This window comes from Eutrigla gurnardus (assembly GCF_963514095.1).
Source record: "Eutrigla gurnardus genome assembly, chromosome: 12".
Taxonomy (NCBI): domain Eukaryota; kingdom Metazoa; phylum Chordata; class Actinopteri; order Perciformes; family Triglidae; genus Eutrigla; species Eutrigla gurnardus.
Window position 1 is genome coordinate 9,554,404 of NC_139926.1, and position 16,512 is coordinate 9,570,915.

Consider the following 16,512-nt stretch of genomic DNA (forward strand, 5'->3'; position numbering starts at 1 on the left):
GCTTCAGTCAACATCAAAGTCAAACAACGAAAGCATTTTTGTCATCATCATCATCATCATCATCATCATCATCATCATCATCAACACACCCCAGCCTGACCCTGAGGAAGCTCCAGTATCCTGGTGTGTATGTCAGCAGCCATGGCAGCTCTCTCCACCTCCTGGTCGCTAGCTGTAACTCGGCTGTAGCGGATGTTGTCGCCGATGGTGTTGCTGAAGAGAACTGTGTCCTGGGGAACGACGCCAATGTACGACCTCAGAGAAGACTGGCGCACCTTGGACACAGAAACCTCATTACAGATGTTTTTCTAACCTGGAATCAAATGGTATTGGACCCAACCCTATAGGCATGAAGTCTATATTTTTTGTAAGCCTTACAGACCAATTATTGTACCCATTGAATGGAAAACACTCATTTTCAGATCTGGACATCATGATACAGACTTATTTTATGTTTGTATTTAACTAGGTCTTTCTCTACCACACACACACACAGCATACATCTACATGAATGTTGCATGGCTTACTTCATCCTATACTATATAATGCATGCTGCCCCAGGTCACAGACAGCACACGTCCTGAACCAGTTTCTGTCCCTGTCTCCCTCGTCTGTCCCCTGGGATTTCACGTCTGACTTTTACCCACTTGCCTTCTTCTTCTTTTTGCTTCTCTAGCACCACCAATGTCCTTACTTATTGTTTGAACACTGTAGCATGAGGGCTAAATCAACATTTATATCAGACTTCTAGCAACAAGACGACAATCCTGTGCTTTACTGTGTGTATAGGCAGTGGAGCCTTGATGTTATGTACATTATACTGTATGTAAGTCCATATAGGCGAACTAGACAACTGCTGTGGGCGGCAGGTTGGCCAGATGGGTGCCCACTATTTATGAGCAGAATCATGGCGTTACCAATCGCATTGACTGCAGTCTCGGGATCTGTGCGTTCTCTAAGTACAACAAAATGCTAAGCAAAGTCAATCGTCAATCGCCAACAGCCAAGTCCGATGGCAATTCCAATTGTCTCTGAGAGAAAGCAAAACAAATTTAATGTGAGAATAAGGAAATATTGCAGCATGCCTAAACCACCGAATTGATCTGAATCAAGGACACGATTGAAGGAGAAAGCACTCCAATAACAGAGAAATGTGTTGCTTAAATATTGTAGCACCGGAGGGGGACTCCTTTTCGCATTATGCCTTGCGGCCGGAGGCGAATATATTCAGGGACGGGTGTTATTGTTCGGGGCCATGTTATAACGTGTACACTGTTGGTGGTAGCACAGGTTGCTAATAAAGCTGTTAGGAGAAAGGAAAGTTATGTCTGTGGCTTCTTCACACAAGCCGAGCTCGCCACAAGATGATAATCATGGGAGTTAGCAAGGATGACGGCGCGCCTTCAAGAGCGGTATAACCCAACAGAGAGACTACCTTTACGTTGCTTCCAAAAAGAGAAGAGGCAGCAGGTGTGTGTGTGTGTGTTTGTTTGACACACATGAGAAAGTGGTGTATAGGAAATACTTGCACTGGTATTATCTCATTTGAGGAGCTGAAATCTGATCCGCTGTAAAGAAATGTAATGCACACCTGCTTGGTGAATTATTTGTATATAGATCAGTAAATTGCCCACATTGTTTAATATTGTTGACACTGCAAGCACACTAGCATGTGTTATGTGATTGTTGAATTGAATGATTGTTTTTCTCCTAGAGAGACAGTAGTGCATGCATGGGTCCTGATTATATACACAGGCATAAGAAAAATAGTATTGCACCTGATCAACTTGGATTAATCTCAACTTTAAACCTAAGACTCCAATCAGGACTCTCCGCTCTCAGAATACTGGGCTCCTGTCTGTCCCATCCATCCATCCATCCATCCATCCATCCATCCATCCATCCATCCATCCATCCATCCATCCATCGTCTACCACTTATCCTGGGGGGGTTGGAGCCGATCCCAGCTGACATTGGACGAAGGCAGGGTACACCCTGGACAGGTCGCCAGTCTATCACAGGACCAACATGTAGAGACAGACAACCATTCACACTCACACTCACACCTACGGGCAATTTAGAGTCATCAATTAACCTATCCCCATCCTGCATGTCTTTGGACTGTGGGAGGAAGCCGGAGAACCCGGAGAGAACCCACACTTACATGGGGAGAACATGCAAACACAGAAGGAACCCGAACCAGACCGAAAAAGAAGTGAGCCAGCCAACGGGCCTTTTTCCTATCATACACACTTCTTACGAAATAATCTTCCTTTTGGCATGAGACATTTTGTTCCCTTTGATGCCTTGAAATCCAAACTCCAAACTCATCTTTTTTGTCTTAGCTTTCAATTAGTTGCTTATTCTTTCATTATCCAGCTGTCGAGTCACTTGCTGTCTCAATTTATAATTTAAGCCTAGTAGTTATGAAGTAGCCCCCCTTCAACTCAGGCCTCTCTGTGCTGGGCAACCATCGGAACTTCATTCCACATGTGTGAATGAAGACATGCTTCAGTTTTGCTTCTTGAAAAACATGTTCTCGCTTCTTATTGTAACATATGCAATAAGATGGCTGCGTAGGGCAGCAACAGCTCATGTTTATTTCATTTAATTTAAATGTCACAAAAGTTTGAGTTGCTCTGTGTTCAATTATCACCCGAACACCACATCCAGCTGAGTCCTGGGACTCCTATCCTAACATGGCTGTTTTACACGCTATGTGGTGTTTGTCTTATTCCACTGCTGCATATTTTCAAACCAACAATGGAACAAGTTTCACACCAAATGTGACAGGGGCTGCTTGTAGTTATAAAAAGAGCATCTTTCAGTTTATGGATGTGTTTTTTTGGCTGCTCAGCATCAAACAAAAGACAAATAAAGTGGAGCATTTAGCAGCTAAAGAAAACTTTCATGATGCTTGTTCCTTTAAAGGTGACACATAAGGGTCATTCATTCAGTCTAAACAATATTATGTCATTTGGTCTATATTTTAGACCCTAAAGCATACTTTTAAAACAGCCAATCCTTCCATGGAAAAGAAATGTTTTTGAAAGAAAACTCGACAGCAGGGACAGTTAACACTGCAGAGAGAGCTGAACGGTCAGTGAAGTTCCTGTACAAACTACATAAAACAATGTGCAATGCACAAGTGAGCATGATTGATCCAATAATTGTTCCTATATCAAAATGACAAATGATTACATCTCTCTTAAGAAGAAGCTTCTTTGCGTTATTTGAATCTGGCTCTTGATCTCTCCAGAATTCATTTCGGGTTTTCAATGACTCTATGGTGAATGTGCAGTACTTCCCGTGCAGCCTCAACGATAATAAGAACACATTCCAATTCCATTTGCAGCACCAGCTCTGGTGCTTGGCGGGTTATCACTCACTTTCCCTTAATTTGATTGCGGCCATTTACTTTTGGTATTTATTCCACTGAAGAACAACACAGCATCTGTTTCTGATCGGGGCGGGCTGATAGATCTCCAACACCAAATGTCAGAAAGACACGAAACGGACAGATGGAGAGGGAAAAGAAAAGAGCCTTTTAATGATTTCAATAGACATCAACAGCGGAACAAAAGGGAACATATAACAGTAAGACAGTTGTCCTCACACACTGGGACTAACATTATAGTAAATATCTAAGATGATGCAGTATTATATAATATAATATTTAGCTTTATGATAGGTTTTTACTACTGGCAAATGCATCAATGCTTCAAAAATCATAAGAGCGGTGTTAAATTGCGAAGGGTTACTACGATCTTTCATTTATAGATCAGTTTCTCTCTCTCAGATGTTCGTTTTGTTCCGTAGGCTATCTTAGGTGTCCTATTTGTTGTTTGTTTTATTTGTACTTCTCATTATACATATTATGAATATGTATTTTTGTTTCTAATCTGTTGGATGAGTCTGGGTTTGCAAGTTTTTAATCTTGTATTCGTATGGTTTTTGCAACGTGTTGATTTTGTATGTGCTTTATCTGGACCCCAGTCAGACTAGCACCAACTACTGACTACTAACACTTCAACGATTCAGCAGTTATTGTTGAAGGTTTCTCCATGTGCTTTAATAAATCTGTGCTGTCAACTTTCTGACAACGGGGAAGGTGCGTCATAAAATAACAAATTATGAGCAGTGATTGACAACGTGGCTGAACAGGGACTAAACTTAATAGAAACTGCTGTTCATATCTGTTAGAATCTACAAATATAAAAGGAAACCTGGTGGCCACCTTTAAAAGCACACTGATGACTTACACTATAGTAATCAGTCTGCAGTGTGAGGACCGGTAGAGTCACATTTATCAGCGCTTCACCATGTGGCTGCCATATGCATGGACAAACAGAGTGGCAGAGCACCGATGGGCTAAAAACAAACCCAAGATGTCCAAGAGACTTAGCTGGGTCCACAGTGTCAGCTGTGCAACAAAGTTAAGAACGTTGCAAAGTAACAAAAGTGCTCCGAGCTAGTGGCTCGTATGAATAGAGATAAATAGTACTTATCATGGGTGGGAGGGGGGGCAGATGGAGAGGTCAAACAGACACAGGACTTTCGACCAGGAGACCTATGGTCAGACGGTGTTGTCCCGAACGGTTAAGTTATGAAGTGAAGTACTTAATGTGTTTACGTCTTTTAATTAGTTTAAGTACTTATTGTTAGCCTAACCATGATGTTTTTCTTAAACCTAAATGGTTTTGCTAAACTGATAAATTGTTCCCATGGGGGTGGCACGTAATTTTGCACATTACATGCCACCACCATATATCATATGCTGGTCGTGGTCATTTCACATATTTGTGTGAGGTCATATTTACAATTTAAAATGTGAAAACACATTTACAGATCATTTTATGAATGTATATTAAAATTCACAAACTGAAATCTAAACTCTCTACACACAATTTTAAATAAATTAAATATTGTAATATATAAAAGCCTTGACTTGGCGAACTCAGTCCACCTATAGTTTCAGATTAATACATTTTTACACAGGACTGTAGTGTTTGCCCCCTACTTGTTACAGCATGGTAGTGATATAATGATTTATGGGGAGGAGGAATGACAACAGTGATGTATAACTGATGTACAACATATGGCCATGTGAGTAATATTGAGACCTATGGAAAAAAATCGGAACCAATCCTACAAACAGCTGAACAGAAAAGACCCTACAATTTAGAAGCAGCTGTATGTAACAAGCAGAACAAATCACAGATTCAGCTGGGGCAACATGTGGACAAAATCATTGCTAAGGATCTTGTATTAACCGAACTCACCGCAGAGTCTCCTGCCATCACATTAAAGGTCTCGTGAAAACTTCAATCTGTAGATAAAAAAGATATAGAAGCAATACTCGCAGATTTGCTACTTTATTATAGAGGAAGTAAACACGTTGCTTGACCAGATGTTTGCCGTAACAAAGACAACAGGTGAAAGCTACCCCTAGCATCTTTGCCCAATCACCCGATCAATAAACACCCCTAAGAAGACAATTTGGCCCATATAAAAAAACAAAAATAACCATCAACACCCTAAGGATCTTAGCAAGGCGTTGTCACACGTTGTGATGTATTAATTAGAAAAATAAATGCGATATTCATGGGAAGTTAGCTAGCATAGATGCTGGTTGTTAGCTTCATAATAAAGTAGCACAAGTCGGAATATTGCCCACCTCCCTTGGCTCCATTTTTTTTGCTACAGTGGCCTTAAAGGTGCCATATTACACTGTTTCCTCAATTCCACACAGCTGTCAGAGGTCCAACAACACTGTTTTCGATATGCATTGCCCCAAACCCATCCATGGTCCTGAATTTCAGCTGTCTAAAAGATGCTCAAATGAGGACAGACCCTTTCACGAGGGTCAGTGTCGAGGCAATTGTCATTAAAAATGAAACGCAACCACTGTCTCTTCTGTTCTTCTGCTGGGACATAATATAAGCATCCATCCATTGTCTACCGCTTATCCTGTATTCAGGGTCACGGGGGGCTGGAGCCGATCCCAGCTGACATTGGGCGAAGCCAGGGTACACCCTGGACAGGACGCCACTCCATCACTATAGAGATAAACAACCATTCATGCTCAATTTGGGGATATGACTCTAAATTGCCCGTTTGAGCAGGCAATTTAGAGTCATCAAACATTGTAAAACACTGCTATCTCACTGCTATCTCACCGCAGGACACATTGAACTTCACCTCGATGATGAACGCCTCCTCTCGGATATCTCCTATCATCGCGCAGAGGAGTCCAGCCTATGCAAATGACTCCCTTCATTACGTAACGAATGGAGCTGAATCTGAACAGCCTGTAAGAGTGCTGTTGTACCAGTGGGTGGGCTGAAGAGACCATGCAGGAGTCGCTTGTTTTCCTCATTCTGGGAGTTGACAGGCTCAGGAATGACCAGTTTATAGGTGAAGAGACCAGAGAAAAACTGTTTTTCATAATATGGGACCTTTAATACGCCGTCGTGTACACAACACGGCTGGCGGACTAGTCGGTGTGATGTATTGTAGTCTCATTTAGCCATTTTTTTAAGACATGGAAAAGATGTCTAGACAATGGTCTTGGAAGTGCAAAAATGCAAGCTCATTTCCAGGTTTGAGGACTCATTCTTGCAGCACTCCTTTGAGGTGAGAGTGGTTTTGAACTTCTCATCCTGAAATGTCAAACTATTCCTTTAAAGATTTTTGCATCCAGTGAAATTTCCCTGGACTCGGCACATCTCACCATGCAGAGTCATGCCAGGTGAGCATAATTGAGGCTTGTGTGAATGACTCATTAAGATGGATGTTGGTTGTTTTTACTGGGCACAACAGGTCAATGAGTCCTCTGATAGGACACATTTAAAAATAATTTATAGAGTAAAAACTGAAAAACATGGCCGATTTTTACTGAGGGTCAATAGGAAACATGTGAAGCAGATGTTAAGTAAAAACCGCTGGCATCAAAATCAAAGCAAAACATTATCCTTGTTCATTCCGTAACAGCTGTGAGACATTATGACCGTCTTTCGATTGTATTTATTAAATACAAACACCTCTGTTTAACCGTTAAGTTCATTGTGTAATTGTGACTTATGAATAAAAAATAACTCACAGGTCATGTAGCTATTAAAATGTACTGCTGTATATCTTAAGGATTTCTTTGCGGTTAGCACGGCTCGGCGTATGAGCTGCAAGTGTCCTGACTGTTTTTTTTCGGGGAGAATTACATCAGATCAAAAGTCAGCTTAAGCCCCATTTACCAGGGACCCATTTTTGATTTTGGGGGGAGTTTATAGTGCATGGGCTTTGATTCATGGAGGTATGTTTATCCCCATGCTCAATTATGTGTGCTGTGATTTAGAATAGAAAACTTCCAATATTTGGAGGTTTCAGCAAAAATTGTAAAATTTGGCAATTGGAAGGTGAGGAAGCTGCACAGAAAATCCCTTTTTGTCAGTGTACCTTGGAAAGCCATCCATCCACTGGAAGGTTTATTATACTGTGATTATCTTAGAGGTCACAACAGGTCATTTTATAGAGTGAGGTCAAGTTTCAAAAGATGGTCTCACCATGTGGAATGACTACTATGGGGACTAGCATCATCAATGAATACAACTGGGATCACTGGATCCACAAGAGTATCAGTTTTCTAGTCAGATCCAATGTATGGAAGTCCAAGAATGATAAACATTTGAGTACAATGTTTTTGAATATGAGAAAATAACGGATTCATACTGTATTGCCATAAAGTGGGCATGTCTTTAAAGCAAAGACTCATGGGTACCCACAGAACCCTTTTTCATTCACATATATTAGGTGAGAGGCCAAGGGACCTATGTGAAGATGACATGACAGTTTTTTCCGTTATTACAAACTATAGCTCAACTACTGAGCGTTACTTAGCCTCCTTCCTAACAAGCTAGCATGACATGGTTGGTATCAATGGATTGCTTAGGTACATATGATACCAGTACCTTAAAACTGAGCGTGTTACAGCCTCTGAAAGACAGTCAAGTTGGCCGAGGATGCCGGTGAAGAGGTTAAATAGCTACATATGACAGTTCTGACTAACCAAATGCTTTGAACACAACAAAAGAAGGAATCATTAAGGGGAGGAAGCTGAGGAGTTTTACCACTTCCTGAACACCTCCTCCTCCTTGAGAGCATTAAAAGACCCGGTCTGATGAAAAGCAAAAACTGAATCTGATTAAAGAGGCGACCACATGTTTGCGTGTTTGTTTTGATTTAAATTGTCCTGCATAATTATAAATAAGCACGGTCATAATCATCCCCAGCTTGCCCACCTGAACAGGCATGTCCATACTAATAAAACAGGCACGCTGTTTGGTTTTTATTGAGATTCGGGATCATAAACAGGGTTATTTAAGCATGCAAATGCACACGCATGCACACACACACACACACTCATACACACACACACACACATCTGGTGTCTGGACACGTTGCTGCATTATTCAGGAACCTTTTACTATGATTTATTCACAGTGTGACTCGAGCTCACACACTCAGGCCAACTGTGTGTGTGTGTGTGTGTGTGTATGTGTGTGTGTTGTGTGTGTCAAGAGAAAGAGGGGAAAGTGGAAGTCAAGGTTTATGAGGCAAAGGCAGGATACAAAAGTGAACAGTGAGAGACATAAAAACAAGAGAAATGAAGAAAGATGAAGAGACAGAATCATAGAGAAACACATTGCAGCCAATGATTTAAAGCGTCACAACCCTTTTTTTTGTGATGCTGGCTGCAGTTTAAAGGAATACTTACAAAATTAGGAAATATGTGCTGAGAGTTAGACGAGAAGATCAACACCAATTTCATGGCTGAACATGCTTTGAAAATGGAGCCAGCAGAAAATTAACCTAGCTTAGCTCAAAGACTGGAAACAAATTAGCCTGGCTCTGTCTGCCGACCGCCACCTCGGATGTGTTTCATGTGTGTTTACCTTGGAGATGTCCTGCCCATCGATGCGGATGCTACCACTCTGAGGGTCGTAAAATTTAAACAACAGACGCAGGATGGAGCTTTTCCCTGATCCAGACGGGCCAACCTGCACTCACACACACACACACACACAGGCGCAGGGAGACACAGCAGACCTTCTTGTTCATCATGTATGGATGTGGCATCCTGTAGGAGCTGGACTACCTGTAAACCTGATTTGGCTGCAGGTACGACCTCATGACCTTATGCTACAATAGTGACGAGGACACGAGTAGAACACAAGACTAGAGAAGAATCAGTCAGGAAGGAGGAGGAGAGAGAAGCTGTCTGTGCCATCACTTTTGCCTCCCCATTGTACCTGCAGGTTAAACTGATTCACAATCACTTGAGCTTCCTAAATGAACAGATTGACATACCTGAAGCTTTTACTTCAGTGACAGCTAGAATTGCAGAATATGAGTAAAGATTTTTAGTTTTTTTTGTCATAGTGACCTATTCACTTACACTCGATAAGACGATAGATGTAGTTAACAGAGCACAACGTACCAATGCGACTGTCTGTCCCGCCTCCACTGTAAAGGACACATCCCGAAGAATCTCAGTGCTGCAAACACAAAATAACACAAAATAATTGTGACTCAACATGTATCCCAAATAACTGGGAACCAAACATGCTTGGATCTTGTTTTTTTCATTTAATATTTAAATGGAAATGCACATGCTTCACATCATTTTTAACAAAACCTCCTCCAACCTAAAAGACCAAATACATGGTTTGTCACTGCTGTCTTAAATGGATTTGATTAGCAAGTGATTCAGCTAAATATTTTCTGATCTGCCACCAACATAAACACGCAACATAAACTTTTTGGTTAAGATAATAAAATGGTTAAAACAAACAGTTATGTGGTGCAAATGTGCAAAATCTGAAGTTTCAGGTCAATATCTCAAACGTCATCACTGAGCATAATACTAAGTTATTTCCACTGTTTTCATGCTTTACCATCATCTGATCTACATTCCAGACTTCTGGTAAAATTGTCCAAAATGGTGCATTATGAAGAATAAAATTCATATGATGGAGCTTTATAGTCAAAGGTTTAATTTCACTAAAAGAAAGAACAAATATGTATCTTTATCTAGTATAAAACCCATTAGGATCATCAAGTGCCCACGTGGTCATTTGGGGGTCCAAATATGGGGTTCCAAGAGTCACCTCTGCCCGGGAGGGTTTTTGGACCCCCATAAAACCCCCACCAGTGGTACCATACCCTTCAAATTCAGTTTGGCAAGAGCAGAGTTCCCAAATATAACAAATAATCCTGTTTAGAATAAATATGATCATTAATCGTGGTGCTAGGGGCACCCAAAAAGTGAAAAATCACACATGCCGTCAAAATCTTTTAGGACTTTTAGTGACCCACCTCTCACCTAAACAGTAAGGAATGTTGATTCTGCAGGAATTGTGTAGTACAAACTACAATGAAATAACAGACCAATTTTCAGCCCTCTATCACTACTAGAACAGAAGTTATGGGCCTCCAAAAATGCAAACAAATGAAATGCCAAATTCCAATGTGTCAAAAAGGGGTGTGGCACTTGAAATTCAAATGGATGCCACGGGCAAACCGTGATGAGATATTGACCTGAAACTTCAGATTCCCTCGTTTGGTAACATAAGGCATATTTTCACCGCTTTTCAGCAAAATCTGAGAGGTACCATGTACATGGGTGGCTGAGTTGGCATGGAATGACCCAGATGTAAACTGTAAACAGATTTGTTGTTGCCTACACACCCAGGTACGTAGCTGAAACAGACTCTGTCAAACTCCACCTGACCTACAGTGAGCTGCAAGTCCTGTGCATCAGCAGCATCCTGAACCTGTGAGGAGGAGGAGGAGGACAGAAGGAGAAACCAGAGTAAAGAGAAGGAACACATGAGGAACGGGATTCATTCTTCAATTTAGTGCCAACAATATAAGGTAAAGACAACAGAAAAGCTCAATCTCAACTCATGTTGCTCCAACTGGCATGTTCGACTGTATCACATGATCACATGGTTTAAAAAACCCTATGCATGATGGTCAGTTTGAACATCTGTACCAGTGAGCAAGCTCCACATGCCTATGAAAACCAGATGGCATGTTCAAAAGCTGTGAACGTGGGGGGAAATTTAACTGACAAACTCAAGGCTGAAGTAAATAGTAAGGTTGTTTCATGTTCTCGTTGGATTGAAGAGGAGGAGAGGACAATAGACGACAAAGAGGAGATGGGAAGGAAGAGAGGGAGGAGGTTTAGAAAGGAGGGAAAAAATAAAGAAGACAAGAATGATTGATGAGAGAAAAAGAGAGTGAATGAGGAGGAGAAAGTAAGATGTGTTTTACAGAATAAAGGTCATCCCTTCATTTTCTCTTCCTGTATTTCACCCCTTCTTCTTCCTCCCATCAAACTTTGTTCCCTTTCTCACTGGCTCCCTCCTCGTCTTTCAGAATATCCCTCCTTCTCTTCTTCTCTCCCTTTCCTTAAATCATCATCGATCCCTCTCTTCTTTCTGACCTACTCCTCCTCACCCTCCTCCTCCTTGACTCCCCTCGCCTGCAGCTTCCCAAGCCAAAGAAAAGGACTGCTGTGTTTTTAAGGTGCTCTAATGCTTTTGTCTACATTCATGTGGCTGTTTACCATATCAAGGGCCTGTGAATGTAGCAGCCTTTAGTGAGGCAGCCGGAGGACGCCTTTTCCCACCGAAACACACACACACACACACACACACACACACACACAGACAGACGTACACACAGACTCTGTGTTTCAGTGCACAAACACACACAAAGTCAGACACAAACACATGTTGATCTCCTAATCTGCTGACCTGACTATGTGAGTATTGCCTTGGTCAACTGTGAGTAACCTGGGTGTAATCCTCGATGACCAACTATCCTGCACCCCAAACATCACTGCGGTGGCCCGATCCTGCAGATTTGCCCTCTACGATATCTGCAGGATTCAGACTTTCCTCACAAAAGATGCAACTCCTGGTCCAAGCACTGGTCAGCTCCCGCCTTGACTACTGCAACTCTCTCCTGGCCGGACTCCCGGCCTCTGCGACTAAACCATTGCAGCGTATCCAGAACGCTGCAGCACGCCTTATCTTCAATCTACCCAAATTCTCCCATGTGACCCCCCTCCTCCGTGACCTCCACTGGCTCCCTGTTGCAGCACGCATCCACTTCAAGACGATGGCACTGGCCTTCAGGGCCATCAATGGAACGGCACCCATCTACCTTCAAACACAGGTCAAACCTCACGCCCCGAAGCGAGCACTTCGCTCCTCTACTTCAGCTGGCCGGCTGGTACCACCATCGCTGAAATCAAACAAATGTCGCTCAGCAAAGTCCAGACTCTTCTCTGTTCTGGTCCTCAGTGGTGGAACGAACTCCTGACCAATGTCAGGACAGCAGAGTCATTTGCCATCTTCCGAAAAAGGCTCAAGACTCACCTTTTCAGACTTCACCTCGACTCTGCTTAGCATGACCCACTAACACCCCCCATCCCCCCCCAAAAAAAAAAACCTTACATATAGCACTTTGATCATAGCACTGTTGTTCTTAAGGTATCCTTGCTGAACAGCTACTACTTTACTCAGCTCTGCTCTTACTTTATCGGCAATGATATGTTGTGTTTTCTTTCTTTCGACAAATGTACTTATTGTAAGTCGCTTTGGACAAAAGCGTCTGCTAAATGCCCTAAATGTAAATGATAGCTGTAGCTATCCCAAGCTAAAGCAAAATCAGGAAGCATGAACACGAGAATCATGAAAAATCCAAAGGGCTGAAAGGTTGTTGAGAATAAAGGCACCAGTGGTACTGGTGGTAATTGGAACACTTCCAAACTGGAACAATGGCTCCAGCAGAGTCCAGGATCAACATCCATGATCCCGTGTCCAGTAGAGTGCAGTCCTAAGACCAGCTAAGATACTGAAGAAACATCAGGCTCTAAGGACCAGGGTGAGAATACAGTAAATGACAACTAATCTGTTCAAACATTGACATTTTGTTTGCCTCCGACGTCCATGCATTAAACTACTAAAATAATAGCAATAATGCTAATAATAATAATCAGATATGTTTATGACTGACCTCTTTCTGCTCTGTCAACAGTGCCAGCATGTTCTCCATGTCAACAAATGCACTCTGAATAAGCCTGCAGAGACACATGACACGCAATCAGCATTATTACGTGCAGTAGTAGTAGTAGCAGTAGTAGTAACAGTAGCACTAGGAGAAGTAGTGTTACTACTAGTAGTCGAAGAAGTGTGATCAGACAGTGTTCTATTTGCAGTTTTCTTACATTAATATATTGTAATTAGTAACTGTATATAAACTAATATTGACTACCAGCAGTATTAACTGTCATTAATAAACATGCAAACTATTTTTATACTTAGATGTTACATTGTTTGGCATTCTGTGGACAGCAAACAAATAAATTAATTGTACAGGAAAACACGTTTCTTTACTGTGCAAATGATAATAAACCCTTGAATCTTGAAGGTCCCGTCTCCCTGTGTTGATAGGTCAGGTCTAATACGGTTGCAACCACGAAGAAAGTACTGTAGAAGAAGTTCTCTACTGTGCATTATATAAGATTACATAGATCTTTATTGTCTGTTCACACAGACATTTGTATGGCATTAAAATTACCTGTAATAAGTACCGAACCAGTTGAGAGGAGTATACAGCTGGATGATGTAGGTGCCAAATAAAACGTAGTCTCCGACCTGCATGAGGTATAAGAAATACATACATACTGAACGTTACTGATCCTATTATAATGGAAGGTTAATGGCAGTCCGTATCAATGAGCCTCCCACTGTCCCCCTTGTGAGAACACAAGTTTGACGTGTCATCTTCTTATGGAGTTATATGGAGAAGGTCTCACAGAGGTCTGAGTTACAGAGGCCACGGCTACGTCACAAAGGTCAAGTTCAAATCGTTGAGGTCATGTCTTTGTTTCACTGTCGACATAATTTCTGATTTATAGAGATTATGTTCATTGTTGCATATCCGGCGGATTTAACAAGCTCAAAGTGCAGATCGGAAGAAGATAAAACGCCGGTAGTTGCTCGTACGAGGCCGCCGTTATATGCATCGACATTTTTATGATGGACAGCAACTTCGCTTGCGGTTGAAGTCACGTAAATATGCAAGATGAGCAAAAGCTCACATTTCGTAGTTGTTTTGATGCATCGAGCTAATCACATTTCCGACGCTCATTGAATACGTCACACGGCCGAGGAGTTCACAGACGAGACGGCGGCTGCGCTGTAGGACGTCTCACTCGTTCCGCAACGCCAGGGTGCTATCTAAACGCAGACACCGGAACAGCCTTAAGCCGCATCTAAACGCAACGGTTTACGGCATATTTTGACTCGCCTTTCCACCATTACAGCAGAATCGTCTGTCTGAAAGGAGCTTGAGAAAGGTCATGTAAACTGAGACATCACCCATCACTAGAAGCAACCAACGGTAGTTTGATTTATTTTTACTGATACCTGGAATTGTTCCTCTGAGACCAGGTAGGTACATAGCAGAGATCCAGCCAGCAGTCCTGATCCTATGATGATGTTCTGGGTTTGATTCAGCAGAGCTAGAGAGGCTGAGCTCTTCCACTCACAGTGCTAAACAAACACACAGTTCATTGAAAAGAAGAAATACAATAACAATAAACTTACGATTTGTAGGTGGATTACATTTTACTAATACTTTACATTTACTTTGGTAACAGGAGATTTTACTCTTAAAGTGTAGAACTACCTGATATTTCAGAATGGCTTCCTCAAAGCAGCGGACTTCATAATCCTCAGCACAGTAATACTTTACCTGCAATATAAATCAAAGTAGAGTGAAATTACCTGCAACTTACATTTCAGATTGTGTTAAAATCCTCTGGAAACATCTGGAATACAGTGGAAAATCACAAAACTTCCTGGAGGTCCCAGATGGCCACATTTATCATCTTGTTTTCAAAAGACAAGATTTCGTGGGGTTCAGTGTTCAACTGTTGTTTTGTTTTTACAAATTACAAAAGATACATCAGTACAGGGACACATTTATATCTTCTGCTGTGCAGATGGTTTCAAAGTTAAGTAACTTTTAAAATCTTCAGAGAGATAAATCATACAATTAAGAGGAATCAAACATTTCTCTGGAAGAGAATTGACGGGAAATAGGATACAAATCAATGAGTTTTGCTAAACTAAAATAACACGCAACATTAATTTAACCCACTTGGTCCAGAATTTATTTTTCAGACAAAGACAAAAAAATGTTTTCCATAACATAAATATAATTTACTATACCTATCCACTACGGGTTCGGGAAGTAACTTGCAAGCACTTTTTTTACAAGCTTATATTAAAAGGCCATACAAAAAATGTGTAAAATTGCACTTGCAGATCAATGTTGAGTATAATCTTTGTGAAACTCTGCTCAGAAAGGTCTTATCACTGGACAATCCCAAAATATATCCCAGTGATTTCTGAAATCACACATCTCCAACCTTTTGCATCCACTCCTGCTTTGTTGTACTAAAGAAACAAGGGAGAAAACTTCCACCTAAATTACAAAATACCTTTCTCACAAATTGAGGAAATGAACAGAAAATGTGCTAAATACCGTCTCAAAGTTGAGCAGTGAGTCTACGGCTCTGGACTTGGCGTTATTGTCTTGATTGTTCATCTCTCTCCTGTATTTCGTCCTCCACTCTGTGATCAGGATGGTGCAGGCTGCAAACAAGAGTATAAAGTTCATCATGTTGGTGCTGCAGATGGCAAGATTGTTTTGTCGTAGTAATAGTCATTTATTTTGAATATTGACTGAAAAGGTGTTGGCTTAAGCTTATTACACCTACCCTTCTTACACTCTTAGGTTTAGTCTATACAAAAACAAAACAAAGTTTGCAAATTTCCATACGCTATGCTTAATTTTTTCTTATTAAGTTTGCAAAGTGATCCACACTCCACTCAAGCATTCAACCCTTTGACAGATATACTCCATCTATTCTTTGTATTTGTCATTTTAAACATACCTACTTCCCTAACTTCATACAGACTCTCTGAATGCAGTAAGGAAACATGTTATGTTGTTCTTTCTACTTTATTATCTTGCAGTTTTAACATCAATAATATAAAAGAAAATTAAGCATGTCAGTTAATAAATAGTGTGTTGGTGGGTTTCACATGAATCCAATCGATTTCTCATAGCGGTCTTCTGTAGCAGGAAAACTAGACTGCGGTTGGTTTCGTAAGTGTTGCTCCAAACATCTACACAATGATTGGAACAATACAAGATATATTCAGTTTTATATAATGTTTCAATTATTTAGCATTTTTGTTTTTACATTATTTATGTCTCCAAAATCTGACATTGTGCCCCAAAATATGGGCATCATGTCATATATATATGAAAACACCCTCATATTACACACACACACACACACACACACACACACACACACACACACACACACACTCACACACACACACACACACACACACACACACACAC

General features: G+C 41.1%; 2 protein-coding genes and 1 long non-coding RNA gene across 3 annotated transcripts in view; 1 reads left to right on the forward strand and 2 right to left on the reverse strand.

Annotated features, from left to right (window-relative positions):
* Positions 1 to 16,512, reverse strand: part of LOC311021715 — a 74,702-nt gene that overhangs the window by 50,184 nt on the left and 8,006 nt on the right. The window lies entirely within an intron of this gene.
* LOC311021713 (uncharacterized protein) overlaps positions 1 to 16,512 on the forward strand; it is a 441,358-nt gene that overhangs the window by 27,061 nt on the left and 397,785 nt on the right. The window lies entirely within an intron of this gene.
* The window catches only part of abcb6b (ATP binding cassette subfamily B member 6 (LAN blood group) b), a gene marked incomplete at its 5' end in the record, with an annotated part of 35,291 nt that overhangs the window by 12,746 nt on the left and 6,033 nt on the right, over positions 1 to 16,512 (reverse strand). The window contains 9 exons of the mRNA XM_084023115.1: positions 101 to 275; positions 8,949 to 9,053; positions 9,494 to 9,551; positions 10,744 to 10,829; positions 13,084 to 13,147; positions 13,648 to 13,724; positions 14,499 to 14,624; positions 14,761 to 14,826; positions 15,622 to 15,731. Coding sequence (XP_083879241.1) covers positions 101 to 275; positions 8,949 to 9,053; positions 9,494 to 9,551; positions 10,744 to 10,829; positions 13,084 to 13,147; positions 13,648 to 13,724; positions 14,499 to 14,624; positions 14,761 to 14,826; positions 15,622 to 15,731 — 867 coding nt within the window. The remainder of the gene's footprint in view (positions 1 to 100; positions 276 to 8,948; positions 9,054 to 9,493; positions 9,552 to 10,743; positions 10,830 to 13,083; positions 13,148 to 13,647; positions 13,725 to 14,498; positions 14,625 to 14,760; positions 14,827 to 15,621; positions 15,732 to 16,512) is intronic.